General features: G+C 39.5%; 4 protein-coding genes across 6 annotated transcripts; 2 read left to right on the top strand and 2 right to left on the bottom strand.

Annotated features, from left to right (window-relative positions):
• The first annotated feature begins 230 nt into the window (after positions 1 to 230).
• On the top strand, positions 231 to 9,222 carry LOC117955376 (coiled-coil domain-containing protein 149-like). Of its 3 annotated transcripts, none has more exons than XM_034889846.1 (13): positions 231 to 460; positions 1,343 to 1,486; positions 1,636 to 1,674; positions 2,168 to 2,275; positions 2,544 to 2,660; positions 3,253 to 3,425; positions 4,006 to 4,078; positions 4,240 to 4,324; positions 5,085 to 5,232; positions 5,338 to 5,414; positions 5,541 to 5,576; positions 7,325 to 7,381; positions 7,467 to 9,222. In XM_034889846.1, exons 1-13 carry the CDS (start codon positions 410 to 412, stop codon positions 8,033 to 8,035), a joined length of 1,677 nt encoding a protein of 558 aa, XP_034745737.1. In that variant the 5' UTR covers positions 231 to 409; the 3' UTR covers positions 8,036 to 9,222. The 3 variants fall into 3 exon arrangements, with proteins under 3 accessions (XP_034745737.1, XP_034745728.1, XP_034745745.1); XM_034889837.1 differs by having other exon boundaries at positions 1,325 to 1,486; XM_034889854.1 differs by lacking the exon at positions 5,541 to 5,576 and having other exon boundaries at positions 1,325 to 1,486; positions 7,467 to 8,035.
• A 602-nt stretch (positions 9,223 to 9,824) lies between these two features.
• LOC117955769 (extracellular superoxide dismutase [Cu-Zn]-like) lies at positions 9,825 to 11,905 on the bottom strand. The gene is made up of 2 exons (XM_034890471.1): positions 11,651 to 11,905; positions 9,825 to 11,070 (listed from the first exon to the last, which is right to left on the bottom strand). The coding sequence occupies exons 1-2, from the start codon at positions 11,662 to 11,664 to the stop codon at positions 10,419 to 10,421; spliced, it is 666 nt and encodes a 221-aa protein (XP_034746362.1). The 5' UTR covers positions 11,665 to 11,905; the 3' UTR covers positions 9,825 to 10,418.
• A 502-nt stretch (positions 11,906 to 12,407) lies between these two features.
• On the top strand, positions 12,408 to 20,906 carry LOC117955282 (pre-mRNA-splicing factor ATP-dependent RNA helicase DHX15). Its single transcript, XM_034889685.1, has 14 exons — positions 12,408 to 12,651; positions 13,457 to 13,793; positions 13,968 to 14,161; positions 14,283 to 14,442; positions 15,103 to 15,321; positions 15,427 to 15,594; positions 15,704 to 15,790; positions 15,997 to 16,146; positions 16,306 to 16,414; positions 16,532 to 16,723; positions 18,161 to 18,283; positions 19,103 to 19,293; positions 19,406 to 19,575; positions 20,464 to 20,906. Exons 1-14 carry the CDS (start codon positions 12,587 to 12,589, stop codon positions 20,579 to 20,581), a joined length of 2,283 nt encoding a protein of 760 aa, XP_034745576.1. The 5' UTR covers positions 12,408 to 12,586; the 3' UTR covers positions 20,582 to 20,906.
• A 379-nt stretch (positions 20,907 to 21,285) lies between these two features.
• LOC117955460 (solute carrier family 22 member 7-like) lies at positions 21,286 to 25,299 on the bottom strand. The gene is made up of 9 exons (XM_034889995.1): positions 24,876 to 25,299; positions 24,636 to 24,739; positions 24,377 to 24,531; positions 24,118 to 24,286; positions 22,714 to 22,837; positions 22,428 to 22,537; positions 22,061 to 22,275; positions 21,809 to 21,917; positions 21,286 to 21,663 (listed from the first exon to the last, which is right to left on the bottom strand). Exons 1-9 carry the CDS (start codon positions 25,254 to 25,256, stop codon positions 21,453 to 21,455), a joined length of 1,578 nt encoding a protein of 525 aa, XP_034745886.1. The 5' UTR covers positions 25,257 to 25,299; the 3' UTR covers positions 21,286 to 21,452.
• Positions 25,300 to 26,511: the final 1,212 nt, after the last annotated feature.

Genomic DNA, 26,511 nt, shown 5'->3' with positions numbered 1-26,511 from the left:
TATATTTTTATATATATTTTTTACGTTATTTAATACGTTATTTTATCCTGCACGTTGTTTTAGTATGGCAGGTCAAACAGATTGGTGAATGACCTTGGAAACATCAGACAAGCAGATAAGATCCTAAATGTACATGACTGATCATGATATAATCATATTCATAATTTGGGTCTCCATTCATCCATGACAGAGATACGTCGCAGTTTTACGTGTACGGGGGTTGCCAAATTCGTCGTGACGCGACTCTGACGTCGGTAGGGGACGGAAGTGATGCAGCTCGTGTGTTCCTCAATCACCTAATCCGTGTTGATGATGCAAATATTCTCCAAATCTAATCACAACATGGTGATGCGTGATTGAAAACATCCTTGCGTCATTATTGATATTGGTTTTCCTGCCGAGCGGAGAGATGGATCCGTCCCGGAGGAGCGAGAGCGACTGGCAGGCGCTGGCCAACGAGGTGAGACGACTCGAAAGACGCAGAGAGAGAAAAGCTTGAACACGGGATACACTCTCTACCCACTCATGTTTGTACATCAAACTATACCATTCGCGGCAAATCGGTAACGTTTCACACTCTTTAAAAGCTGTGTGTCGCCTCCTGATAGCAGCCACATACAGGTGAAGATGTTGTTTATAAAACAGAGTAAAGAGGATTACATCTCAGCTGCTTTGGTTTCTCTCAGCCTATGTGGATAAGGAAGAAGGCTAGATGTTTGCACTTGCAGAGCCAACAAAGATGATGAGATGAAGCCTACAGTACAACTATATGCACCTGACTGCAGATCTATTGGCTATTTACTGGTTATCAGACTACACAGTTACAATTAAAACATTTAGATGACAGCTCTTGCTGAATGCATGATCACCCTTATGTCGAATGTTTTACACAAACCTAGTATAATGTAATAAAGGCAAATAATAGCTACCCATGACTGAAATTACTGTTCTATGAGGACAGCCCTGATAACTGATCAATCGGTTATTTATTTTATTAAGCAAAAATGCCAAACATTCGTGTGTTTCATTTTCTGAAATGTGCAGATCTGCTGCTTCTCTCTGTTTCATATGATTGCAAATAGAATATGTTCAGGTTCTGGGAAATTGTGGCATTTTTCACTATGTTCCGACATTTAATAGACAATTGTAATGAAAAATGTAACTGACAGAATAATCAGTAATGAAAATAAGAAATATTTGCAAGGCTCCTAAAAAGGTGATTTCCCTACCTTAACAGATGTCGTGATGGAGCCAGTATTCAATATTCACATAACACTGCCTTAACTTTTTCTCTCTTTTGTGAAAACTTTGTTCTCACAAGCAGTTCCTCATTTGTAAGCAGAAGTTGGAGAGTAAGACAGAAGCTCTTCTGATTCTGTCGAAGGAGCTGGACACTTGCCAGCAGGAGAGGGATCAGTACAAACTGATGGCCAACCAGCTGCGTGAGCGACACCAAGGACTCAAAAAGAAGTACAGAGAACTCATTGTAAGTAGAACTAGTACAGTCGGAAAGATGCATCATGAGCTTTACAAAAAGCAGAAAAATTGAGAACAAAATTGGTTATCGTCTACTATTAAATGTTGGAAATGTTGCATTTAATGACAGTTTCCCTTGTTGTTTTTTACAACCAATAGGATGGAGATCCCTCTCTTCCTCCTGAGAAAAGAAATCAGGTCAGTGATGTTAACCTGCAGATGTTCTTTGTGCGGTCTTACAAAAATGTATAAAGTGGTAGATAAAATGTTAGAAAGGCTTCCTTAATACTGCATTTTGCAGCTTAGACTCCAAAGTATGTTTTAATACCTAGATTTCGTGTGTGTGTGTGTTAATGGAGGCTGGTCTTTTAAGTTGTAAGTTAAAATTTTCAAAGGGGAAAATAATCACAGAATTTAACCTAGCTGTCTCCAGGTGGACCAACTCTGCTATGTACACAGTTTAGTACTACACACCAACTGTATTTATTGGATCACTGGTTGCAGCCAGTGTTTATAACAACCCTATCATTTTATTTGGGCAAGAAGAACACATGTACCAGGGGGATTGGGACTGTCTTCACCACTGTTGCCCCCTTTTTCATTTCAGGTTAAGGAATGAGGGAATAATTACAAACAAGTCTTGTTCTGTATAGCTTTAAATGTCAATCATGTACGTTCATGTCTTCTTCAGGTGAATTTAGCTCAGCTACTGAGAGACTCGAGAGAAAAAAGCTTTCTACTTTCTGAGGAGGTGAAGGAGCTAAAACAACGACTGGTGGAAGCTCAAGGTGATAACAAGGTACCATGACATGCTGTGAGCTACTCTGAAAGTTGCAATACATTAGGTTATAATGTATGTTTATTCATCTTTGTGTTTCTTGAGTATATCTCCAAAATAATAATTAACTATTATGATTCAAATTTGGTGGTCATAAAAATTAACTTACATTTGAGTAACGTACAAGTTTATTTTATTGCAACAAAATAAGTTCACCAGATGAAATAAAGCAGAATTACATATTGTAAAACTGTGCAGAAAATGTGACTGTGTGTCTCCGTTGCAACAGCTTTTAAGAATGACCATTACCAAACAGAGGCTGGGAGACGAGGAGGTTGGGGCTCGACACTTCCCTGCCCATGAACGAGAGGATCTGGTCAAACAGTTGGAAAGAGCCGGAAAGCAGGTGAGAACAAGGAACTGACTGTCTGCTACTTTCTCTCTTTTGTTTTTAAAAAATTCAGGTGACTTTAATTTAATTACTTGTAGTTGACAGCACCCCATCAACATAAAGGCCTACAGAAAGTACTTATACCATGCTGTAAAAATACTCAAATAGAAGTCCTGGATTGACTTAAGTAAAAGGAATGTGTAAGTATAATGAGGAAGATTTCCTTAAAGTATTAAAGTAATCATTGCAAAAAAAGTAGTAGTAAACCCTCAAAAAAAGTAATTCGAAAGAAAAGCAGCTAATCCTCGCATTTCTTCTGAACAGACACTATGAAAGTACCGGAGGCTCTCTCAGAGGCCCAAGTGCACAATTTCATATATCTATGACAGATTTATTGCTATGATAAATCACAAAAATATAATGATAATAATTAGGAAGTGTGCCAAATATCACTTAAAAGTATGTTTTCTGGAGACAAGAGTGAAACACGAAACAACTACTGTTGTTGTTTTCTTCAATTAGTCAAAAAATATGAGCCGGTGAAGTATTCTATCCTTAGCATGAATGCAAGTGTCTGTACTTCCATAGTGTTTTTTGTGTTTTGTAGAACGAGGTACTGGAGCACAGCGTTAAGTCGCTCACAGACGAGCTTCAGGACGTGCGAGCAGAGCGGGACGTGTTTCAGCAGAAAGCTCACCGTCTTAATGTGGAAATGAACCACATTTTGGGCAACGATGAGATACGCCTTTTAGACATAGATGCACTCTGCATGGAGAACAGGTTTGTTACTCTTTTTGAAAGATATTTCATTGGTGCCTTGTTGTTAGAAATAAGAGTATCTGCAGTAATCTATCCACTTTAAAAAATGTTAGGCCTTAAAAAGTCTTAAATGCACTGAAGTATTGTGCTCTAGATCTTATTTTCCTAAACCAGTCTTCATTTTCCTACATCAATGTAACACTACCTCTACTGCTCATTTAAAATGATTTTTTAATTGTGTGGTGTTTCTGTTGCTAGTCCATATATAATTTGCTGCATTAGAACTACAAATGAGACAAATATGCAACTTATGTTGCAGCCGTGAGACACCAGTCCTATAATGCCAATGAGAAAATCTTGGAATTGTTTCAATGTTTCCAAACTCTAAAATTAGACTTTTTTTTTTTTGATGTTGTGATACAGGTCTTAATTTAATTCATAATGGTCTTATAAATTCCTAAATTTGACTTGGTGAAACCTGTAGAAATATTATGTATGATGAATGAATATTTTCATTTTGCTGAGTCAGTAAACAGATTGATGATACAACTGATGAGGTTTAATGATTTAATAATGGGATTGGATGAAAATAATCTTTCAGGTATTTGCATGAACGGTTCTGTCAACGTCAAGAGGAAATCAATTTGCTTAAAACAAACCTGGTGAAGTACAAGGTAGTTACATTTTTGTTGAAAATAAAATTATTTTCAATTGTTTCTTAATTCAATGACTGAGAGCTAATTTTTTGCAAATGTTAAAGTGTATTTATTAAAGTTTTTTCTTCTCTCAGAAACACAAACCTCTTATGCTTAGTAATGGTTTTCACTGATTTCAGAGTGCCCTGGATTGTAGGAAAACCTCTAAAATCTGTGGGAAACCCAACAGTAGTGCATTGACTGGGGTGCTCTCTGCTAAACAAGGTCAGAAGGATCATCTATTCAAAAATCCCTCACACTTCAGTATTTGCAATGTCACAAAATGTAAACCAGGAAAAGACGTTTTTATAAATCCTTATATCGCAGACAAAATGTGGTGTATGTAAGGGATTCCCCAATTGAACAGCCGCATGTTGTTATCAACTGTTAGTGCTTTCTAGTCACTGATTTAGCATATAATGTGGAACCAATATATACAACCACTGTTGTAATGAATGAACACACATCCAACATGCTAACGCTTATTCAACTGCATTACCCAGATGTGCCAACTGGAACGAGAAAACACACGAACTGACAGCGGAGAATGAAAGAAAAAAGGCAGATAGTCAGAAAGTGTAATTACATAGCATATTTAAGTTGTCCTTTTAGACTTACTGTAATATTGTTGCCTTGCTCTTTGGGAGTTCTTGGTACTGCTCTGTTTTTTGGACAGACTCGATAAAATGCGAAGTTTTGGTACACCAGCTTCATCTTTTTTTCTTCCCTTCTTCATGACATTTGATCGTTTTCAAACGACCCCTTTTAGCCTAACCAAATGTAGTAAGTGGGTAACGACTGAAGCAGGCACAGTTGGCACAAGTTGTCACAAGATAGCGCTCCCCGAACCAAAATTCAGCCATTTATTGGACGTTTATCTGCCAGTTATTGGCCATGCTGACAAAAAAACGTGATTGGGGCAACTCTAGTGTCTTTGCTTTAATTGTTACTAATGATTTGTGTGTGTGTGTGTGTGTGTGTCCAGTGAAGGAATTGTTGCTGTCTGAAGAAAACGGCTGCAGTTTGCCTGTGACTCCTCAGTCCATCTCAGACCTCAAATCACTTGCCACAGCTCTGCTGGAAACCATCCACGAGAAGAACATGGTGATTCAGCACCAACGCCAAATCAACAAGTACTCAATCTCATTCTTCACACTCTTTACACACTCCATCAATCAATAACTTGGATGCCGGACAAAACGTGTGAATTTCATTGTTTTGTGCCTTTTTGTCTTTAGGATTCTTGGTAATCGAGTAGCAGAGCTGGAGATGAAACTAAAATCATTAGAAATGTCTGGAATATGGAGCCTGCCGGGTGAACATAAGTCTTTTAATTGTCTTAAGACTTTGTGTTTCATTGAAGCTTGTATTCTACTCACTTTTTAAAATAATTTACATTCCTTATCCTTTCTTCTTTCCTTTTGCTTCTTGCTACCTGGAGGCCTGACTTATAATGTGTCTCTGGGAATATCTGGAAGTATGTTCCTTTTCACTTCCTTCTAACTACATTTGCCCTATGAACTTCATCTGATTCCATTTCTCCTCTTCTCTGTCCAAATGACATATACTCATTATATTTCTGTACAGAGCTTTAACTTGTGACATACAGGCATTGGTGGAAGTACACAGATGTTTTACAGAAGTAAAATAACAAATAAAAGTGTTTAAATACTCTTTTAAAAGTAAAAGTACTCCATATAGGTAGAAAGTGCTGCTGCAGTGTTGTTCCAGTCATTGCCGGCTGCAATGACAAAAGGGCGGAAGACCTTGAAACGCTGTCCAATCACAGCATAGATGGGGGGGGGGGTTAAGCCGGGCTCAGACTACAGGAGTTTTGGGATGATTTATCCCCAATTCACTGTTCAAGATAATCAGCGGAGAAATCTGGTCCAGGACCTGGATAGATACCAAAGTTTGACCCAAATTATTTGATAATGTGATTGGTTTACAGATCCAATCTTAAACCTCCAAAACCTTTCACAGACGCAACCAGGCCAACTCGATCATTTCAAACATGAAATTTTGATATTTAGGATATAAAATTGGTATGATTATAGCAGTACTTTCGCAACAGCCAATGAGTCCTGCAGCAGCTGACGCTGATGCAAAGCAGTACACAAGAGAGGGAAACTTGTTCTCACTGAAAAACCAAGGACAGAAAACCCGCGTTAACAGCGTCTCCCAAACCATTTTTATAATCCACACTCGTTTTGCCTCCGCGTTTCTTTTTTGTCACTGCAATTTATTAACGCCACAGCTAGTTGTTGCACCATGTTAGTCTCCATTTTGTTTACATCTGCTTCCCCATAGAATCACATGAGCGAGATCACGTGAGGTTGGGCATGGATAATCTTAATAATATCCTGTAGTAGAAGATATTACTTATGTGTTGCAACCTGATTTCACAATCAGTTAGGATTCCAATGAGGGGTGGGAAATAAATATCAATACGGCAATATATCTTTGGCCTTTGTGCAATATGAGAATCAATACGCTGGTGCCAAATTTTTTTGTTGTTTTTTTATTAATGAAATAAGGCACTCTAAGCAGATGTCCCTGCTCCTAGCGTTGCTACTTCATGGCTCCTCGAGGTGGTGCTCAATACACAAATTAGGGAATGAACATAAGTTAACTAGCCAAAGAGAAAGCGGTTTTCAGCGGGATGGCAAACAGCAGTTTAGGGGAATTTTGCTGTTTTTCAACAGTTTAGACTCAAAGTGAAAAAAGACAGAAAACCTGCACTGAACCTTTTCACAAGCATTATACAATCACACAGACCAATATTGTGATGTGTCATTATAGGATTGTCTAGCAAGAAACTGATAATTGCTGTATCGTGATCCATGTATTGTGTATCGTATGGTATTGTGAGCTACACTTTGATATCCAACCCTAATTTTAATACTCCCGTTGTCTAAGCTTGACTTTAAAGAGACAAGTGCGAAAACCGAGCATTTCAGACAGAGACTGAATACAGGTATATTTAGACAGTATGGGGGGAAAAAATGTTTTTGGAACATAAAAGCATGTTAACAGTAGAAATTAAATGGAAATGAGCATAATATGGGTTTCCTGTTGCAGTTGGTAAAGGTGGGGCTTTTTTATCTTCAAATTGTACATAAGTAGGGTGCTTAAGTAAATATACTTAGTTACTTTCACCACTGTATACAGATGACTGTACTGCTTTTATAAAGGCTTACACTGAATGATCTTCTGTCATTATAGGAGGGAAAGACACCATTATCTTGCATACTCAACAGGCTGAGTCTCATGGACAGGAAGGTGAATATCCAGTGTGACCTATACGTCTGTCAGTGTGTAAGCCATCTGTTTCCCGGTGCCATATTTCTTATGTCTTCTATTACAGGTGATGAAGGTTCAGAAAAAATATATGTTGATCAGAAGAGCTCCACGGAAATCCCATTCCAAGATAATGTACCACCAGCTGTGTCAGGCAGTCAAGAGGAGCTTCTTGAAGAGAACCCATCCAGTGAGGAGACGTGCCCGCCAAACCTCTCATACCAGTCAGCTGAAGAACAGCCAGTCAGCCCTCAGACCGAAACACCAGACAGTGAAGAGTGTCATGACAGTGGTCAATCGCAGGTAACAACTGATTTAACAGATTTAACAAGTCATCGGTCAAAAGAAGAGAAGTGTGTCAGTGATTCTTCTCCCACACACAATCTGTCGGACCTCTACCACTTACAGCACACCTTAGAGAACTCTGACCCCGCAGGAGGAGGAGAGAATGAGTCAGATGAATGCACAGAGGGGTTGGAAACTGTTGAAACAGAGGAAAAAATCAAAAGCACAATATCCAGTGCTGCCACTGCAATTTTTGAAGAAGGGCAGCCCGACTTCCAGACAAACCAGAAGAAAGAGCTTTCAGATGGGACAGATTCATGTGTTAGTCAGGAACTGTCAAATCTTTCATGAATCATGAAATCCTCAGCAGTGTTTTGTCTAATTTTTTTTTTTTTAGCAGCGGGGGAAAGGGTTAGGGTTAACAAAAAGTTTGCTGATCTTGGACGAGCCTGACTCCCTGCCAGATCACCAAACTTTCTGTTACTGCTGTTACACAGGTTAGACCTACTGGCCACTAGCACGCTGTGCTGGCTAGCTTAAGTTGCTATAGCTGCTAACTGATGGTTTGTCTCCAGAGCTGCCGCCCGCTCTCCTCCTAGCAAAGTAATCTTCTAGCGGCGGGGAGGGAGGCACAGGGGCCGCTGGGTGTGCTAGCTAGCAAAATCTTGTTTTACTTGTGTACCGATATACAGGGAATTCATCAAATTCAGTTCCCCATAACGCTAAGCTACTATAGCTGTAATGTTTTTGCAGTGGGACCCGCTTGAGCGCGGTTTCCATGGGAGTGGGCTTTGAGTGTGATTGACGTTCTGTCTCTGTTCCAGTGGCTCATCCTCATGGTAGAAAGAGTTTGGACAACAGCTCGTTTGGAGTTCAGTAGCGCAGAAAGGGACACTAGTGTTGATAATAGATGCCTTGAGTTAACAGTGATCCCCCGAAGTATTATTACACAGCAGGGATGTGCACAGATATTTTGGGGGGCGGGGGCTCAAGTTAAAAAATCTAAACCCAATTTTGCGACACTTTATGAAGGATTTTCCTCTTAACATAACCCTGTCAAAATAGTAACTAATCAGAGTAAAGATAAATAATATCTTAGCATTTGCCCTAACTGGCTGACTGATATAATTCCTGCTTTTATTTGATCCATTTTGAGAGTCTCATACAAGGCCCAAAGAATGTAAAAATCTGAACATAACCGAATGTGATTGCCCAACAGAAATATATTGCTACAACATCCTTCACTCTACAGGGATTGTTTTTCCACAAAATGTTAGGGAAAATATTGGCAGAGATTTGCTCCCATTTAGCCAGAAGAACATTAGGTTGGGCAATAAAGCCTGGCTCCTGGACTAGTTAATCCAAAACATATTGGATGGGTTTGAGGTCAGAACTCTGTGTGCACCATTCAAGTTCTTCCACACCATTGGGAATAACTCTTTCCATTGTCACCATGACAAACTGTTTGCCACAAAGTTTGAAGCTTTACGTTGTGTATGTATTAGGTTTAGTGTGAAGAAACTGTGATTTATGCTGATTTAAAAAGTAGAAAAAAGGGCTGTGAATTGAGGCTGATACGGCTATCATGCTACCTTCACAAAGGTGTGATGATTTAGATTTTTGTGTGCCTAGGACACATAATGTGTGAATGAGTTTGAACTTGACAGTGAAGGAGAATGTACAGTTCCTGCTGTTAACTCTGGCGTAAAATACTGATTCAGGTTTCACATAGAACTGTTTGTGTTATTCTTCTGTCTCCTTTCTCAGACTGTTGTATGTACAGTCAATTCTGTAGTCTTCTTAGGATTTCTAAAAGGCGCTATACAGTACAAATGTAAGTTATTAATACAAGTGCACAACAAATTAAGAGTAAGCTTGTTGTTGCTTTGAGATTAATTCTCAGTCCAAGCTTCCGCAACGTTAAAGAAACCATATCTTATTGATCACTATGCCGACATAAAGACATCCAGCTGTTGTGATTTCAGATAAGCAGCAGCAGCAGCAGCTTTGTTTTTTCAAACAAAGACATTTCCCAATAGTTTTTCTTTATTGTCTTGAATTTTACAATGTGGGACAGTTTGCTTTTTAAGATAAACACCCTTACAAGTTACTCTAAGTTTTTATGTTTAATAGCGAAACATGAAAGCTATACAAAATGCTGTATATTTGATTGAAAGGAAGTTGCATTTTCTTTTACACATGCTTTTATTTTTAATTCCTTGAAAGGCATCTTCAAAACTTAATCATTTACAACAATTTAGATAAGAGGTTAAGTTAGTTTTGTAAAGAAAATTTACAGAACTTGTGAGTCTGTAACACAATGAAGCCAAAACATGTAGATTACCAGCACTGATAACTGTTGTGTTTTTGTGGTAAAAAATATTAACTCATGAGATAGAAAGTACTAGTACTTAGAGCTATGCGTTACTGTTGAATGTGCAAAAATGTGTACAAAATGAATTTGTTTCTGCAAAATAAATGATTTTAAACTACTGATTTGTTGCTTGAAAAACAAGTATAAGACACAAAATAAGCCTGGAAAGAGTTTTAATTGGGAAAAAGTTAAATTTGGCGCCATCGACTGTAGAGCAGACCAATTCGAAAGTTGCCACTAGTTTTGATAAGCCACTATGTTTGGAAAAAGGGGATTAGATTGAGTCGATTTTTCTTGGTATCAGACAAGGAATACAATGGATAAAATGAATGAAATCAAAGACCAAATCTGTAAATTCACCTACATGCCATTACTGTAAAACAAATTTCTCTTCAGTCGCCTATTAGACAGCTTATAGTACGTATTCCAGAGGTTGGGGGAGGACATCCCAATAATGCAGCATCCAAGCCTCCGGCCTGCGTTTCCATGCAGCAGGCTCCCAGCGTCTTCACCAAGACCTAAGTCATCTATCTTTTCATGGACCACCACTGCTCTTCCAATCACAGACAGACCCCTGAACAGCGTTGCCTCAGATTCTATCACCGTATTGACTTTTCCTTCCTGGGGCTTAAAGTTACCAAAATCTCCAGGGTGGCCAGGGTGATGTACACCATGAGGATTGTAGTGGCCGCCAGTGGAGTCACACCCCCGGCTCAGGTCTCCGTACTGGTGGATGTGCACTGCTCGAAGCTCTGGGTTACCCTCTGTGGGGAAACCATTGAACCGAAGAAGGACTTTGAGTTTTCCCTCAGGATAATCCTGTTTAAACAGCACCTGACCGTACACTTTGGGCAGACCATCAGATAGTGTGGTGCTGGGTCTCATTTTGCAGGCTGCATACAGAGTACCATTGTACTGCGAGACCTCTGGTGGAGCCAAAGTGTCACCGTCAGCGAAGACACATTGTTGACAGCCTGCCAGCAGAGCCAATAGTGCTGCTTCCAATATTGACCTGAAAGATATTAAAATGATTAGGACATTTTCTCATATGGTTTGCATGGAAATAGCCATCAAGTATATAAAGGCTTTAAACATAAATTGTTTTGTTCTATCTATGTGTGTGTGTGTGTGTGTGTGTCTATATATATATATATATATATATATATATCTATATATCTATATCTATATCTATATCTATATCTATATATATATATATATATATATATATATAAACTACAATGCATTTTTTGCAGTTACTTTCCTCCACTGTAAATGTAATTAAAAACTTAGCGACTGTTTTCAACTCTAATTTGCATGCCGTTATCTTTTTCTTTTGTTGTCATGATGTCAAAAAGAGTAATTTATCACCCTGTTGCGTACCAAACTTCTTTGCTATATTCCACATAGCCTAAATGCACACACAATACATTATTGACTGTATATATCCTATTAACTCTAAAAAAGAAGAAAGAAGCTACATTGAGCAAGTACAACGTCGCAGTACAACGGACTAGCCTATTTTGCAGATGGAGTTAATTAAACGAGCCAAACGCAGACTCAATAGAGCTACACGAGCAAAGTAGACTACTTACCCGTGTAGACGCATGTCTGCAAAAACAACCCGCTATAGCGTTACAATCTTCACTGTTGATAAGCCGTTCACTGTCGATCCTCTACAAGTCAAGATGCGATATGTTCCATAAGTCGTAAGTGTGTCAGTAGGCGTTGCTGTTTGCTGAGGGTGGAGCAGAGGTTTTCAGTTTTTTTCATCATTTAAGTCCAATGGAGGCTGGCGCTTACTTTTCATGGGCAGCTGAACCCAATTTATTTATCTCCTGCTCCTGTTGGGAAGGGGGTGGAGTCATTGTTTTGTGGCGTTCGGTTCAGCAATGGCTCTGATGTGGTAGTCTACATTAAAGTCATATTTTTTACATTTTCTAGATGAAAAGTTTAAAGAAAGCATGAGCAAGCTATTTGCCTGTAGCCACGGCCAGCTCCAGTGACTTAGTCAGTCTTCTTCTCTACCAATTGTCTTTACTACTGCGCTGAGCTGAACAGGTTCTCTAAAAGTTGTTGTTGTTGTTGTTGTTTTAAATAAAAGGATATGTAAGAACCTTTAGCGAAGCTTCAAGGCACAATTCCTGGAGGTTCTCAAAATATTTTTAAAATTAGATATGTGATGATATCAGTGTATATTCTGTATGCCTATTGCATTATCTTATACACATTTTCAATCACGAAAATCACAAACCACTTGACGAGCATGACGCTCTGGGGCTCCACCTTTATATATGTATATATATTTATATATGTAGAAGAGTCTACAGTCTAAGGTTTTGTGCCAGTCCATAATTATTCCACACTCCACACCAGCAGGCGGCGGTAATGTAATCTGCACAACCGCTGTTGAACCAATTTGAAAAGAAGAAAAACATACAGGAAGCTGGAAAACCCAGCTATCTGGCTCCGGCTTGGTAAACTTGTACGCGCTTGAATACATTAAATATACGCTAAATTCATTCCTAAAAATGTCCAAAAGACATCGCCTGGATTTGGGTGATGATTACGCATCCACTAAGAAGAGGTCTGAGGGGTAAGTGGAGCTCCCAAGTTAACATGTCTGCTGTAACCAGTTTTATACTAGCAAAATGTTAGCTGATGCTAGTTAATGCGGCTAATAGCCACTATGGATTAGACAATTTAACCGTAGATTTTCTTTTTGTAATTGTGCTCTTAGCCACTGCTTAACCGTACCAGAACGTCCGTCTAGCTGATACAGGGGTATAAATGCATTGTGTTCAGCTACATTGTGTTAATAACTATCTAGATATACGTTAGTTTAGCTAGCTGTTAGCTACTGAGGACGGCTCCTGCTATTACCAAACGATGCCTTCACCAGTGAGGCACACGTGTGTTATTTAGGTGAAACCATTTAAAGCTGTGTTGTTATTTTGGAAGGGTAGCTAAGTTGTGTTTCTGTTGAATTGTATTTTATTGAGCTGTGTGTATTACTTTGTCCAATCTATGAAGAGAGTTGGCTAAATATTAAGCAAAAACTAATAACTAAATCCTTAATTCTATAAATGTAAGCACAGTTCTCATATCAACATCATTGTCTGACTCAAAAGTCCAATAACTGACAAGCTACAGTATACATTAGAGCAGGTTAATGCTCTAATGTTAATGAAAGGTGGCTGTCATATAGGAGTCACCATAATTACAATATTTGACCTGTAGTCTATTACATCTACAGCCAAGTCATAATTGCCACTTGGCAGTCCAGAATTCAGATATTTTAACTCATTTGCCAGTTTTGTTAGGTTAATAACGTTACACCTTGGTTGAAGGTTAACCTAATAGGAATAATCACAAAGTATCTTAATTATTATTTCTAACAGGAGAGACAGGGACCGGGACAAAGACCGCGAGGACCGCTCCAGGGACAGGGACCGAGATCGGGACCGAGACAGAGACAGAGACCTGAAGCCGCCTAGTCTCCCGTCTAACAGCACGGTGCCCCTGACCATGCCGTGTTTGGCGCCCATCAAGCAGATGGCTATGCAACAGCAGATCAACCCATTCACCAACCTGCCGCACACGCCACGCTTCTACGAGATCCTAAAGAAGCGGTTACAGCTTCCAGTGTGGGAGTACAAGGAAAACTTCAGCGATATCATCACACGTCATCAGAGCTTTGTCCTTGTTGGTGAAACTGGCTCTGGAAAGACAACACAGGTCTGATATGCTATAAAACTGTGTATCTTATTTGCTGCACACTAAAAGCTTGTGTGCGGCTTTTTGAAAGCTTTTGAAGTACCATATCTAGTATGATGGCACAGTATTGCTTAAGAGTGATTTATATCTTAAAAAATCTTATCTGAATTAATTAAATTGTGCTTCAATCTCCAGATCCCACAGTGGTGTGTGGACATGGTGAGGGGCTTGCCTGGGCCTAAGCGGGCGGTAGCCTGTACTCAGCCTAGGAGAGTGGCAGCTATGAGCGTGGCTCAAAGAGTAGCAGACGAAATGGACGTCATGCTTGGACAGGAAGTCGGCTACTCCATTCGATTTGAGGACTGCAGCACTGCTAAGACTATACTCAAGTAAGTGATTGAGTTCTCCTAATGCACAATAACTTATGTTTACAGCCACAGAGCAACCAGTCTTTTTTTGTTAGAATGAAAAATGTCTCAATCTAACAAAGCATGTCTGTAATTTCATTAGGTACATGACAGATGGTATGTTACTAAGAGAGGCTATGAATGACCCGCTGTTGGAGCGATATGGTGTGATCATTCTGGACGAAGCTCACGAGCGAACTCTAGCCACAGATATCCTGATGGGAGTACTCAAGGAGGTGGTGCGTCAAAGGCCGGATCTGAAGGTACTAGATCATTTTTTAATAGCCACAATTTGTGGCTATTAAAACAATTTGTTTGAATTAGACACTGGTTCAAGAGGTTGGCGCATAATTAATACAATAGAAAATAAATTCTTAACAGCACAGGCTGAGGACTTAGCTGGTTCTTTTTAAAGTCTGATCACGTTTTTATTCTGGCCATACACATTATTTAGTATTGAACACTTAACAGATAAAAAGGAGTGCAGTAATTTATACAGCACTGCACATGACAAGACTACATCAGATCAATGTCTTCCATAAGGAAAAACGTCAGAAATGGAATCATCTTGATCAAGTAAAAGTCATTAAAATATCTATATTACATGTCATTTAGCTGATGCTTTTATCCAAAGCAACTTAGAATTGCTATATATGGCAGAGGCTGCACACCTCTGGAGCAACTAGTGGTTAAGTGTCTTGCTCAAGGACACATTGGTTGATGTATTTAACCCGGATCTCCCACACCAAAGGCATGTTATATCCACTGCGCCATCACCACCCACATCTACAAAGGCAGTGTTTGTTTACTGATCTGGGGCTGGCACTGATTTAAATGTACCGACACAAACCTATTGGGGCTTAAATGGAACAAATGTAAAAGTCAGAAAAACATTTACTGCATTGTTTTTCCTTCATGCACAGGTCATCGTCATGAGTGCCACGCTTGATGCTGGGAAGTTTCAGGTTTACTTTGACAGCTGTCCTCTCTTGACTATTCCTGGACGTACACATCCTGTCGAGATTTTCTACACCCCTGAACCAGAGCGAGACTACCTTGAGGCAGCGATCCGCACTGTCATCCAGATTCACATGTGTGAGGAAGATGAAGGTGACTGCCTTCTCTTTCTCACTGGTCAAGAGGTAAGACTTGTAGCACTGGCATTGCTGGTCCAGTGGAATTCTCAGTACAGGTGCATAGTTCTATTTTCCTCAACACGCAACTTTTACTCAAATTTTTTCTTTTAGGAAATTGATGAGGCCTGCAAGCGGATCAAGCGTGAGGTAGATGACCTTGGACCTGAAGTCGGAGACATAAAAATCATCCCACTGTATTCTACGTTGCCACCACAGCAACAGCAAAGGATCTTTGAGCCGCCTCCTCCAAGGAAACCAAATGGTGCAATAGGAAGAAAGGTACATTTTAACTAATGGAAGAAAAGAACAATGCATTATACTGCGTGGGTTTACATTATGTGCCTACTTTTTGTATTAGACATTTTATAGCCTGCTGCTTCATCCTCAGGTTGTGGTTTCGACAAACATCGCTGAGACCTCTCTGACAATTGATGGTGTGGTGTTTGTCATCGACCCTGGATTTGCCAAGCAAAAGGTGGGGAAGCGGAACTCACCTCACAGGTTTTTTATTGCATTTAGTTTGTGAGTAATATGGTGCTGCACTAAAAACTTGGATGATCCTGTAAAAGTCATTGGTATAAACACAGAGGCAGTTTGCCTGTTTTAACCTTAAGGCCAGAGCTCCCTTGTACATCTCAGGTCAACTATTTAATTTAAAAATGCTTTCAAATGTGTGTCCAGGTTTACAATCCCCGTATCAGAGTCGAGTCTTTGCTCGTCACGGCCATCAGTAAAGCTTCTGCCCAGCAGAGGGCAGGACGAGCCGGCAGAACACGTCCAGGGAAATGTTTCCGCCTTTACACAGAGAAGGCCTACAAAACAGAGATGCAGGCAAGTGACAACAGTTACAGACGTCTTGTCTTCTTCACCTTTTGAGATTTGACGCTAGACAAAAACAAAACCTCAATTTAGCCTAGTCCGAACCAATACAGTGTTTGCACATTCACGATTAGGTTTTGTTTGTTAACATTGTTAACACCCCCACTCCAGGATAACACATACCCTGAGATTCTTCGATCCAACTTGGGATCTGTGGTGCTGCAGCTGAAGAAGCTGGGTATTGATGACCTTGTGCACTTTGACTTCATGGATCCACCAGGTGAGTTAGTCTGCAGCAGGCACAGTAGATTAAATGATAAAGCATTTATGAATGATAAAGTATTTATGAATCGCCATAACGCCCTGACCTTTCTACCTGTCTCTTCCCTGTCTGCAGCTCCTGAGACACTGATGAGGGCCCTTGAGCTGCTGAATTACCTGGCAGCTCTCAATGATGATGGTGACCTGACGGAGCTGGGGTCCATGATGGCAGAGTTTCCTTTGGACCCTCAGCTGGCTAAGATGGTCATTGCCAGCTGTGAATTTAACTGTTCTAACGAGATCCTCTCCATTACTGCCATGCTGTCAGGTAATGCCCAGGACTGGGCTGACGTCTGCCGTCCCTTCTGTAGGCCAAGTGCCAAGTCTCTTGGGGGTTTAACACCACTCATTTGTAGTTAGGGAAAAGTGTCCCACCCTGAATTTAGTTGCTTTGCACAGCATTATGGAAAACATGTGAATGAAGACATGTCTATTAAGCATACATAACTATTTAGTTTGGTGTTACTGAAGTTGTACTTTAAATTTATTTATTTTTACATTTTTAATAGCCTTGAAAGTCTTGATGTGGTATCGCAAGCACTTCTGTTAACGCCTTTGGATGTGCAACATGCACAGATATGACAGTGTTAAAATAGAGAATATAGATAATAGATTCCCTTTAGCAGGATGTAAGCAAAACATTAATGTAAATAATGTATTGGTCCAATGAAATGTGAAAGTGTTTCTGGATTTAATGCTAAACATTATTTTGTTTAGACCAGTTGGCAGCAACTACATACAGTTTGTTCAGTATATCAAGTTACCCTCTGAATTGTAGTTACATCCAGATGTGAGAAAGTGGCAAAGATGAGAATTTTGTTTTTACCGTTGAGAATGCACGCAATGAGGTGCAGACTAAAGTATTGAACAAAGCTTTTCATTAAGCTTAAGGAAGTATTTTGTTGGGATTATATTGTATGTACAATAGTCAATATTTTCATGGTATTAAATATCAATCTAAATGGCATTTATTTATTAATTTCATAGCCGTGCAGCCTACATATGTGAACTTATGTTTAATCATCAAAAAGGCTTTTCAATCCACAAATTCCGTTTTTGGTTGGACTACCATTTCACTCTGGAAACCTCCACTTAAATTTGAGAACTCTCCTTTAATTTTGTATTGGCTTTTAATTTTAGGTTATAATTTGTTTGGGCCACAATGTGCCCAGTATTTTTTTTAATGGTGAGTGAGCCTTTTCGTGAGTATTGCATCACCAAGGCATGTGGATAGGGCAGGCACCACTTAATATTGTATTCATATTCATCACATTTTTTGAATTTTCTTTTTTATTGCAATAATGCACTGTGAATTTTACCTATAATACTTGTGCATAGTTATATATGTAGCCTGAAAGTATAAAAAAAAAAAAGCCTAAGCATTATGTCTCAACACGAAAAGGTATAATTTCTGAAACTTGACAAGTTAAAACATTGCTGCTAGTGTACCTAACACTTTGTAGTTGTGTGAAAACTCTTGTTTTACAGATGTGGTTAAATGACCCCCTCTCTACGAGCTAATAGCCATTACAGTTGGGAATGACCATGTGAAAAGACTGCAGCCCCTATGATAGAGCTTGTGGTCCTGCCCTGTCCCAACGCAGTGTCGAGTGCCCTAGCATCATATGCTTTGCTCCAATTTTGTGTGAATGTTTGACTCATCCCTATGGGCGGCTTTGTTGGGGCCCATACCAACCTTGTTTAGTCCCACAGTGTTTTGTCCGCCCCACGGAGGCTAAGAAGGCAGCAGACGAGTCCAAGATGAGGTTTGCTCACATCGACGGAGACCACTTGACGCTGCTCAACGTCTACCACGCCTTCAAACAAAGTGAGCATCAGTCTTAAAGATGTCCGTGAGACAAGTTTCAAGACCTAACTATACTTGTTGGGCGGCTTTTCCACAAAAAATAATTAAATTCACGCAAAATTATAAATATTCAAACTGCTGGGTTCCTCATTGGAGACTTCAAGTTTTAACATTAGACTTGTGTATGGTGAACATTGGATCTCCCGAAACCAGTTGTGATGTAACAAAATCCTGCTCGTACGTACACATCTTAAACTCAGATTTAAGGTGAGCACAGAGAAACCGTTACTCTTCATCAGATGAATGTAAAAACTGACTTTGTGTGTCGAACTGAACATACGTCAGTCAGTGAAAGTCAAACATCAAATTAACAATACATTTGTTTAGTAGTGGGGAGCTATGAGTCGTGGGCATCATGTTGCACAAAGTACTGAAATGCTTTGGTTTGGTCTCCACTGAGTCACGAGAAAAATGTGTTCTTGGCTCCGTAGGTGCTCCTACGTGTTCACCAGCTAGTGGCTAACTTGGTCTTTCTGTTGTTTAATGCTGAGCAGGCAGCCACACAGTGGCTTTGCTAGCTTTTTCACTAAGGATGTTTTTAAAGGCCAAGAATCACAAATGCTTCATAGACCAAGTATTTGCAAATTTGGTCAGTAATTATCTGTTTGTTTCACATTATAAGAGGTTTCTTTTACATTTGTCAGTTGCTGCATTGTTTATATAAAAAAACATTGATTAGTGCAGCATTAGTTATGTTTATTGCTTCCCATACCGGTTTTATTTTTCCCAATGCAAGGACAATGAACCCAAATGTCTGAATCCTTGTTATACCTTTTCCAGACCACGAGGCTAACCAGTGGTGCTATGACAACTTTGTCAACTACCGTTCGCTGATGTCTGCTGACAACGTGCGGCAGCAGCTGTCCAGGATCATGGACCGCTTCAACCTGCCCCGTCGGAGCACTGAGTTCACCAGCAGAGATTACTACACCAACATCCGCCGAGCACTCTGCACCGGCTTCTTTATGCAGGTCAATACAGATTAGTAACTGTTTCTACCCAAGGGGGGGGGGTGTGTGGACTAAAACCCCACTAGTTATCATTTATTTGTTAATAACACTTTATTTATTTTGTATCCTCTAGGTGGCTCATCTGGAGCGTACAGGGCATTACCTCACAGTCAAAGACAACCAAGTGGTCCAACTGCACCCATCTACAGTCCTGGACCACAAGCCTGAGTGGGTGCTCTACAATGAATTTGTCCTCACCACCAAAAACTACATCCGCACGTGCACGGACATCAAACCAGAATGGTATGTGTGCAAAGATTTTAAATTTTAGTACTGTATTTTTCAGAGAATAACTCTCATCAGTCAAAAAATGCATCATGAAGAGGAAAAAAACGTAAGTTGCACTGGACCAGAAGTGACATTAAATTAGAAATTTATTTCACAAAATCCAAGACCAAGAACAGAAATTTAATCTGGAAGGGCAAGTTATTAAATAGCACACAGAACAACAGGCTGAATACAGTAGGTATCCATTATGTTAATGTATCACATTAAATTATTCAACTACACAATAGCACAAAGAATAACTACCAGGGTGTGGAGGCGTAACTGCACCGTTGACAAGCCTCTTCCGGCAGCACGTTGTTCAAGCACCCAACTTCCTCCAGGTTTGGCCATCTTGCTTTCAGCCCGCGATTAGCTTTCTTTGTTTTCTTCATTGCAGTTAGAGTAGCCTTTTCGTCAGTCCCTCACAAGTTTCTCACTCACTCAGAACTTTCTTTCTGCTGCTCGATTACCGTTTTTTGGCTGCTTATTTCACTACCTGTAGTTTGTAATCTGCAGAATAGGATTTCCTTTTTCAGGGCATTTTGTGTTCAGTCTTTCTCAGTTGCCTTTAGGAGCAGCATATAGTTGTCACAAGCTTAGAGCGCCCTCGCATGGGTGTAAACGGTAATATTTTCAGTATGAATTAGCATTTAAAAGTATGTTCAATTACATATATTTAAATATATAAGTCACACCTGACTTTAAGTTGCAGGACCAGCTACTTTCCGGACTATAAGTGCTACCTATAGTCTGGAAAATCCATTAATACAGTTTCATAAAGATACATTTACAGTATATAATTCTACTTTGATGGGGAATTATGTCCTGACAGACTTATTCATGACCTTCTTTTTTCTGCTACAGGCTGGTGAAGATTGCACCCCAGTACTATGAAATGGGGAACTTCCCACAATGTGAAGCTAAACGACAGCTGGAGCGAATCATTGCCAAACTAGAGAGCAAGGAGTATTCCCAATACTGAACAATAGCCAAGAAGTGTCCTGGATAACAACTGCATAATTTAGTTTTAGATATTTCTGTATCTTAATGTTTACAATTTAGCATTTAGATTTTTATATTTTGTTTGCTTTTTGTCTTTTTTTCTTTTCCCCATCAATGTTAATTCTGTAACTAAGTGTAATGTCTGATGAAATATCGGCAGCAAATATTAGACCTAGCTATAAAAGATTTTCAAAAGGATTTTCAGGAACATGTCATTTAGATGTGGTTGATTTTCCTTGAGGGGATTGCTGAGTCATAAAGATTTGTGCTGGCTTTGTTTCTTTAATAAAGGAGCTTTGACTTAATTTCTGTGTACAAATTAATTAGCAAAACCTGTTATTGCAAAAGTGGTGGTCTCCCTTGTTGAGTTTGATTCCTCAGGCTGGTTTGTGATGAATCAGTACATAGAATAATACCACCACTGGTACAGTACAGGCTTGTACTATTTTAGTATGCTTTATATTTTAATACATAGTGGTTGTTGTGTTTGTTTGTTTTTTTTTGAAATTTTTAGCAACTTTATTACACTTCAAGTAAATGTGTATTGCCTGACATGGAGCTCATCTTAAGATGCATTGTACAGATATAATACTAAAGGTGTATTCAGGACACAACCAGGTCCTATGTGGTCATCACTGGTCATTACCACCTAAGTATTTTGTTTTTAAATTTTTGATCAATACAATCTCCAGGTTTTTATCACACCTCCCCAAATAACCTCCCAATGTGTAGATACAAGCTAAATGTAATTCTACTTCAAGCATAAATCAAAAATGAATTAATTAGAAAATGGAGACCGTATACACTGTCATTGCTTGACTGAACCGTCACTGACTCTAGAGACGGGTTCACTACCACTGTTGTTCAATATCCTCTATGGTCTCTGGCAGGCACCTGTTGCGTGTCTCTGACAGTGTTCTTGCCACTACTCCCCCCAGTATGGCTATAGAGCACAGGACGAGCTGGGGCAGGTCCTTCCACACCTCATCCAGTAAGAGAATCAAAGGAGCCACAGCTACACCAGTTCGAGCCATGAAAGAGTTGTAACCCATACCATTCTGCCTAGAAAGACACAGAAGAGACTAGCTTTAGGCCTCTAAATGAGGATTGTATTACTTTTATGTAGATCTGGCTGGCAGTGTAGGTATAGCTCTGAATACACTGTGTTACAAATCCAGAATTGTGAAAAGATGGCATGCATGGTTACCTTACTACAGTTGGATAGAGCTCAGAACTGTAGAGCACAACCGTTGCAAATGACGCAGAGGAGAACCCTTTTCCAATGACAGCCACCACTGTTCTGACAACAGACATATCTGAAAACAAGATCAGTAATTGAGGGATTGCTTTTTATTGTTGCAGGCGTTAATTTAATAATGAATCTCTGCCATTGAAACAGTTACATTTAAAAACAAAACCTAAACCTTAGATGCCAGTCTGTTGACATCAATGGATCTACCTTTAGGTATTACAATGTTGATTCCAAGACAGACGCCCACCATCAGCAGAGCTCCCACCTCAGTTCCTCTCCTGCCTATCTTATCCAGTAAGTAGTAAACTGATACTTTGGCTGGGAGCTCAATTAAAGCATAGGTAAACTGAGTGAGGTAGATGTTGAGCCCAAAGCCTGTGATGTTGAAGCTGATGCCATAAAACGCAGTTGCCACACAAAACCTAGAGGAAGAGAAAGTAAAGACTCACATACTCAAATAGTTTAAGACACAATTAAAATTATTAACTTGGAATTGTAACATTACATAAAACATAAGACAAACTATATTTTACAACCTAAAATGATTAAGCACTATAGAACTGGGAATACCAACCACATAATACCAGTACATAGGGCCAGTTTCCTCATTTTGGCTGTATTTATCAGATCGAGGTACGAATAGGGCCGATCTCTTTTCTCAGTCACAACAATAGTGGACAGTGTCTGAAAGAATGCAAAGCAGCATTAATCTTTAAACCATGTGGTAACATTTAAATGATTAACAACTGTAATAGTGTATTAGAAAACATAAACTAATTGCAACCTGAAAGATGACAAGACTGTTGATGATTTTGGTTAATGTTTTTGTGAGGTTTAACCATTATCTGGAATGTGCTAACCTCTGTGTTAAGCCTTTGAATGAACTCCTCTGTTCGGTTCATCTTGGCACATTTTTCCAAATACTTCTGAGCTTGCTCCAGCTTTCTGTTGGCAATGAGCCACCTTGCCGACTCTGGCATCCACCTAAATATTGAAGCCAAAGATGATTTTTAATTCCTGATGGATGACATGATAATGAATCTTATTGCATGTTTACATTAAAAACAAATTGGATGAATAACATGTACCCCAACCTGTGTGTCTTACCTCAGTTGGGTACAAAGGCAAAATAGAGGTATTCAGCACACTGAATACTACAATCTGAAAGTTTAAGAGTACTCCACCAATTAAACATTTCATTGCTACTGTATAATATTGTTAGACTCACAATGATCAAAGTCCATGCAGAGGAAACAGAGATTTTAGCAGTATTCAAACTACTAGCAGTTCGTTCTGATCCGGACAAAATGTAGCATGTACTATACAGTTTGTAGTAAACAAAAACAAAATCTGAAGTGTGCCAAAAATACCCAGATGTTACACTACCAAAAAAATTTATTATTTCAGTTTCATACTGCGTTCATAGAAAGGATGTAGTCGGCAGTTTTGAAATAGTCATTGTCTTTTCACATTCTTTCTTTGGGTGTGTTCAATCTCTAGATGAAGTTTCCTCACACCTCTCCAAATATACTTACAGCCAAAATACCAAATAACTAATGCTATTAACTCCACATCTACAACCCAAGGTTTTTTTAATTTTTATTTTCAAACTTGCACTTAGCCCAAATTAAATTTGACTCAAGTGACATCACTTTTCAGCCTTTTTGATGTTCCGCCATGCTGTGGTGCATACGTTTATCTAAATTCAGTTTCTACCCCAAATATGGTGATATCCAAAACCTGCATCCACCAACTGCACCCAAAAATGCATTCTGGTTGTGATGAAAGGCGGAAATGATGGTGGTGATAGTTTACGGTTTTAATATTGCAGCCATGAGAAAAATGGTAGAGGAATTTTTAACAATCTCAGAATTTCACTGTCATTTGATCAGACTTGAATAAAAAGTTACAAGCATGGCAGAAAATAGGGGACAGATAGGTCATAAGATTATAATACTATTAATTAAATACTTTTGTAATTATTTACATTCAGATGTTGTCCAGCTGGCTGTAAGAAAATGGGCTACTCTTGATTTTGCACTTGCTCGTGAAATGCTTTTAAACTTTTGGGAAATGAAGCTTTAAAAGATGGAACATTGTCTAATTCAATACTTCAGAGTTTCCAATATTAGTGTGCAAACTACATTGTTTATCTCCCGCCAATGTTCATCTTTAACCCAGTGCTAACCACCCCAAGAATGCTTCCAGCATTTACAGTAGGGGACATCTGGTAGACTAAAATGATCTTAGCTTTTGAGTCCTACCTCCAGGTAATGATGGCCAAGGTTAAAGGTGAGCTGACACTGACAAGTAGCCACCGCCAATCAGTCACGAAGTAAGCAATGGCTGCAAATATTATGTTCCCAAATGTCCAGGATAAGCTGTCGATCACTCCAACCAATTTCCTGTGCTCAATGTCCACCCACTCCACACCTGCAAAGAACAAACACCTCATCAGGCTTCTGAGGTGAACTCAACATGATACATGGTACGCTTACAACAGAAATTTAGATATATCATTACTGAGGACTGTTGAGACAATGACGATGCCGGTGATGCAAAACCCAGTGAAGAACCTCAGCACACAGAACATCACGTACGATGTAGAAAAAGCACTTGCAACAGCAAAGAGCATTCCAGACACATATGACAACAGCAGCATGATCCTTCGGCCAAACCTATGGAAAGGCAGAAAGTCTCTAAATTTAAATCTGAATAAATTGGTTGAAGCACTGGGTAATCTAAGTTACAAGCTAAATGCCAAGAAGCCATGGTGCGATACCTGTCACTCAGACTTCCAAAGGACACGGCTCCAAACATCACTCCAACAAAGAAGATGGTAGCAGTGGCTTTGTTTTTCCCTCTTCTATCACACACCAGGTCCCACTTGTATAAACAAATAAAGACAGAGGTTTACGGATAAACATGAGTGACTTTTCCCCAAAGATGTTCATGGTGGTGAACCAGTACATTTTATCATGTTTGATGTTTTAGATATACAGTAACAGGAAATGAAGTTCACCTGTGAGGTCAGGGTAGACTTGAAGGTGCTGTTATCGTACACCCATCCATTCTGACATGGCACTGTGGGTAGTTCAGTCATGTCTGAAGAGTTGAGCAGCAGATGGTATTGAGGCTCTGCAAACATCTGACAGGAGTTTGGAGTCCCATCTGCCTGGAGTGGAATAAGAACAGCAAGCCTCTCTGCCTGGGATAAATTCCTAAAAATACCTCCGTCATCCAGAGAGCTGATGTCGCAGTGGTGAGCGGGAACAGCAGCTATGAAGTTGTTTAGCATGAAGTGGCAGGGCAGTGTGAAACGGCCAATGAAGCTGATCACAACGATCATTATCTGAAATCTTCCAAATCCATTAATATTGGCTAGAATGTTTTCGAACCTCATTGTGGCCTCCCACTGTGTGCAAAATCCTTTGAAACAGAGAAAAAAAGTCCACAAACCCCTGCCTTCACACTAAAGTAGACAGCAAACCTGACTCTATGACCTGAACAACCTTTGTTATTTCTACAGTCAATGGGTTGCTGGGTTGCAGTTGAAATTTGTGAATATTTTACCTCTCTTAACCACTAAAATAACTTGTCTGTCTGACTGTGAATCAAAGTATGCATTTGTAGTGATAGTTAGAGCAGTAACCTCTATGCGGTAAAATGACTCATCATTTTATGACATTTTATTAAAGAAATATAGTGTTCCATTGCATTACCAACCAAACAAAGCCATGAATCGGTGATAGTGTAATGCATATGATCACATTTGTTTTTAAAGAGCATATTGGGAAAAAAAAAAACGTATGCAGATGTTGTTTACAGTTCTGTTATTTACATTTCACATGACCATTGTTGATCTTCCAACACTGTATGGGGCTATTCATTGCTATGATGAAAACAATGAAGTGTCATCCTCTGTCCAGACTAATCATCCTGTGAAACACATTACAAGTATAATCTTTGCAGTAACTGGCCATGTTAGCCTGGAAATCCAGACCCAAATCAGAAAGATTAAGAGTATGGCATTAAGTAATAAAAGTCGCCCATCTTGAGGAGCAAGCATGCATTTGAAAATCTCACTGCTTGCAATTGGATAACACTACGACCAATCACAACAGTTCACAGCGTGACGTATCCGGAGCCCCGTGCGCTCAGCTAGTGTAGCTAACTGGTAGATTAAACTGTCGTCATCTGTTCAGCTCACCTCTGGCCCGTCTATATCAGATACAGCAATGTGATTGGTGCAGCTCAGCTATAAGGGCATAGTTAATGAGCAGCATTACTCGATGCCAGAGTGACTCACTGAGCAAATTCAAATTGTGCTCTCGCGGGTACATTTATGTTTTGAAAGTTTAGAACTTAAAAAATCTGTTTAAAAAAAGGCCCAGTACCCTGTCTTTTCTACATCTAGAACAGTTTCTGGTAGACAGACATTTTGTGTAAACAAGCTGAAAAGCCCTGCAGCAAATACCATCAGGGAGAAAAAACTACACAGTAGAGGGAGCCACACTTCTTCAAGCACAAAGTCAACAGTCCCCTTGTCATTCAGTGGCCTCTTCTCTCAACTGGGGGCTATTGAACAAGACACTACTACTAGAGTTTTTCTATTTTTTTTTAAGATTAAGATTTTTATTTCAATACATAAATAAAAT

The sequence above is a fragment of the Etheostoma cragini genome, chromosome 2 (assembly GCF_013103735.1).
Source record: "Etheostoma cragini isolate CJK2018 chromosome 2, CSU_Ecrag_1.0, whole genome shotgun sequence".
Classification (NCBI taxonomy): domain Eukaryota; kingdom Metazoa; phylum Chordata; class Actinopteri; order Perciformes; family Percidae; genus Etheostoma; species Etheostoma cragini.
The sequence above is the reverse complement of the archived record's forward strand: the minus strand, read 5'-3'. Positions and strand labels throughout refer to the sequence as shown.

Excerpts from the sequence above, each read along its gene's own strand:
- LOC117955376 (XM_034889837.1), top strand. The coding sequence starts at position 410 with ATGGATCCGTCCCGGAGGAGCGAGAGCGACTGGCAGGCGCTGGCCAAC. Across the intron at positions 461-1,324 it reads GGCAGGCGCTGGCCAACGAG|TTCCTCATTTGTAAGCAGAA; the intron begins GTGAGACGACTC and ends TCTCACAAGCAG. Across the intron at positions 3,426-4,005 it reads GCACTCTGCATGGAGAACAG|GTATTTGCATGAACGGTTCT; the intron begins GTTTGTTACTCT and ends ATAATCTTTCAG.
- LOC117955282 (XM_034889685.1), top strand. The coding sequence starts at position 12,587 with ATGTCCAAAAGACATCGCCTGGATTTGGGTGATGATTACGCATCCACT. Across the intron at positions 12,652-13,456 it reads ACTAAGAAGAGGTCTGAGGG|GAGAGACAGGGACCGGGACA; the intron begins GTAAGTGGAGCT and ends TATTTCTAACAG. Across the intron at positions 14,443-15,102 it reads GTCAAAGGCCGGATCTGAAG|GTCATCGTCATGAGTGCCAC; the intron begins GTACTAGATCAT and ends CTTCATGCACAG.
- LOC117955460 (XM_034889995.1), bottom strand. The coding sequence starts at position 25,256 with ATGAGGTTCGAAAACATTCTAGCCAATATTAATGGATTTGGAAGATTT. Across the intron at positions 24,740-24,875 it reads AGTCTACCCTGACCTCACAG|TGGGACCTGGTGTGTGATAG; the intron begins GTGAACTTCATT and ends TGTTTATACAAG. Across the intron at positions 24,532-24,635 it reads TTTGGAAGTCTGAGTGACAG|GTTTGGCCGAAGGATCATGC; the intron begins GTATCGCACCAT and ends GCCTTTCCATAG.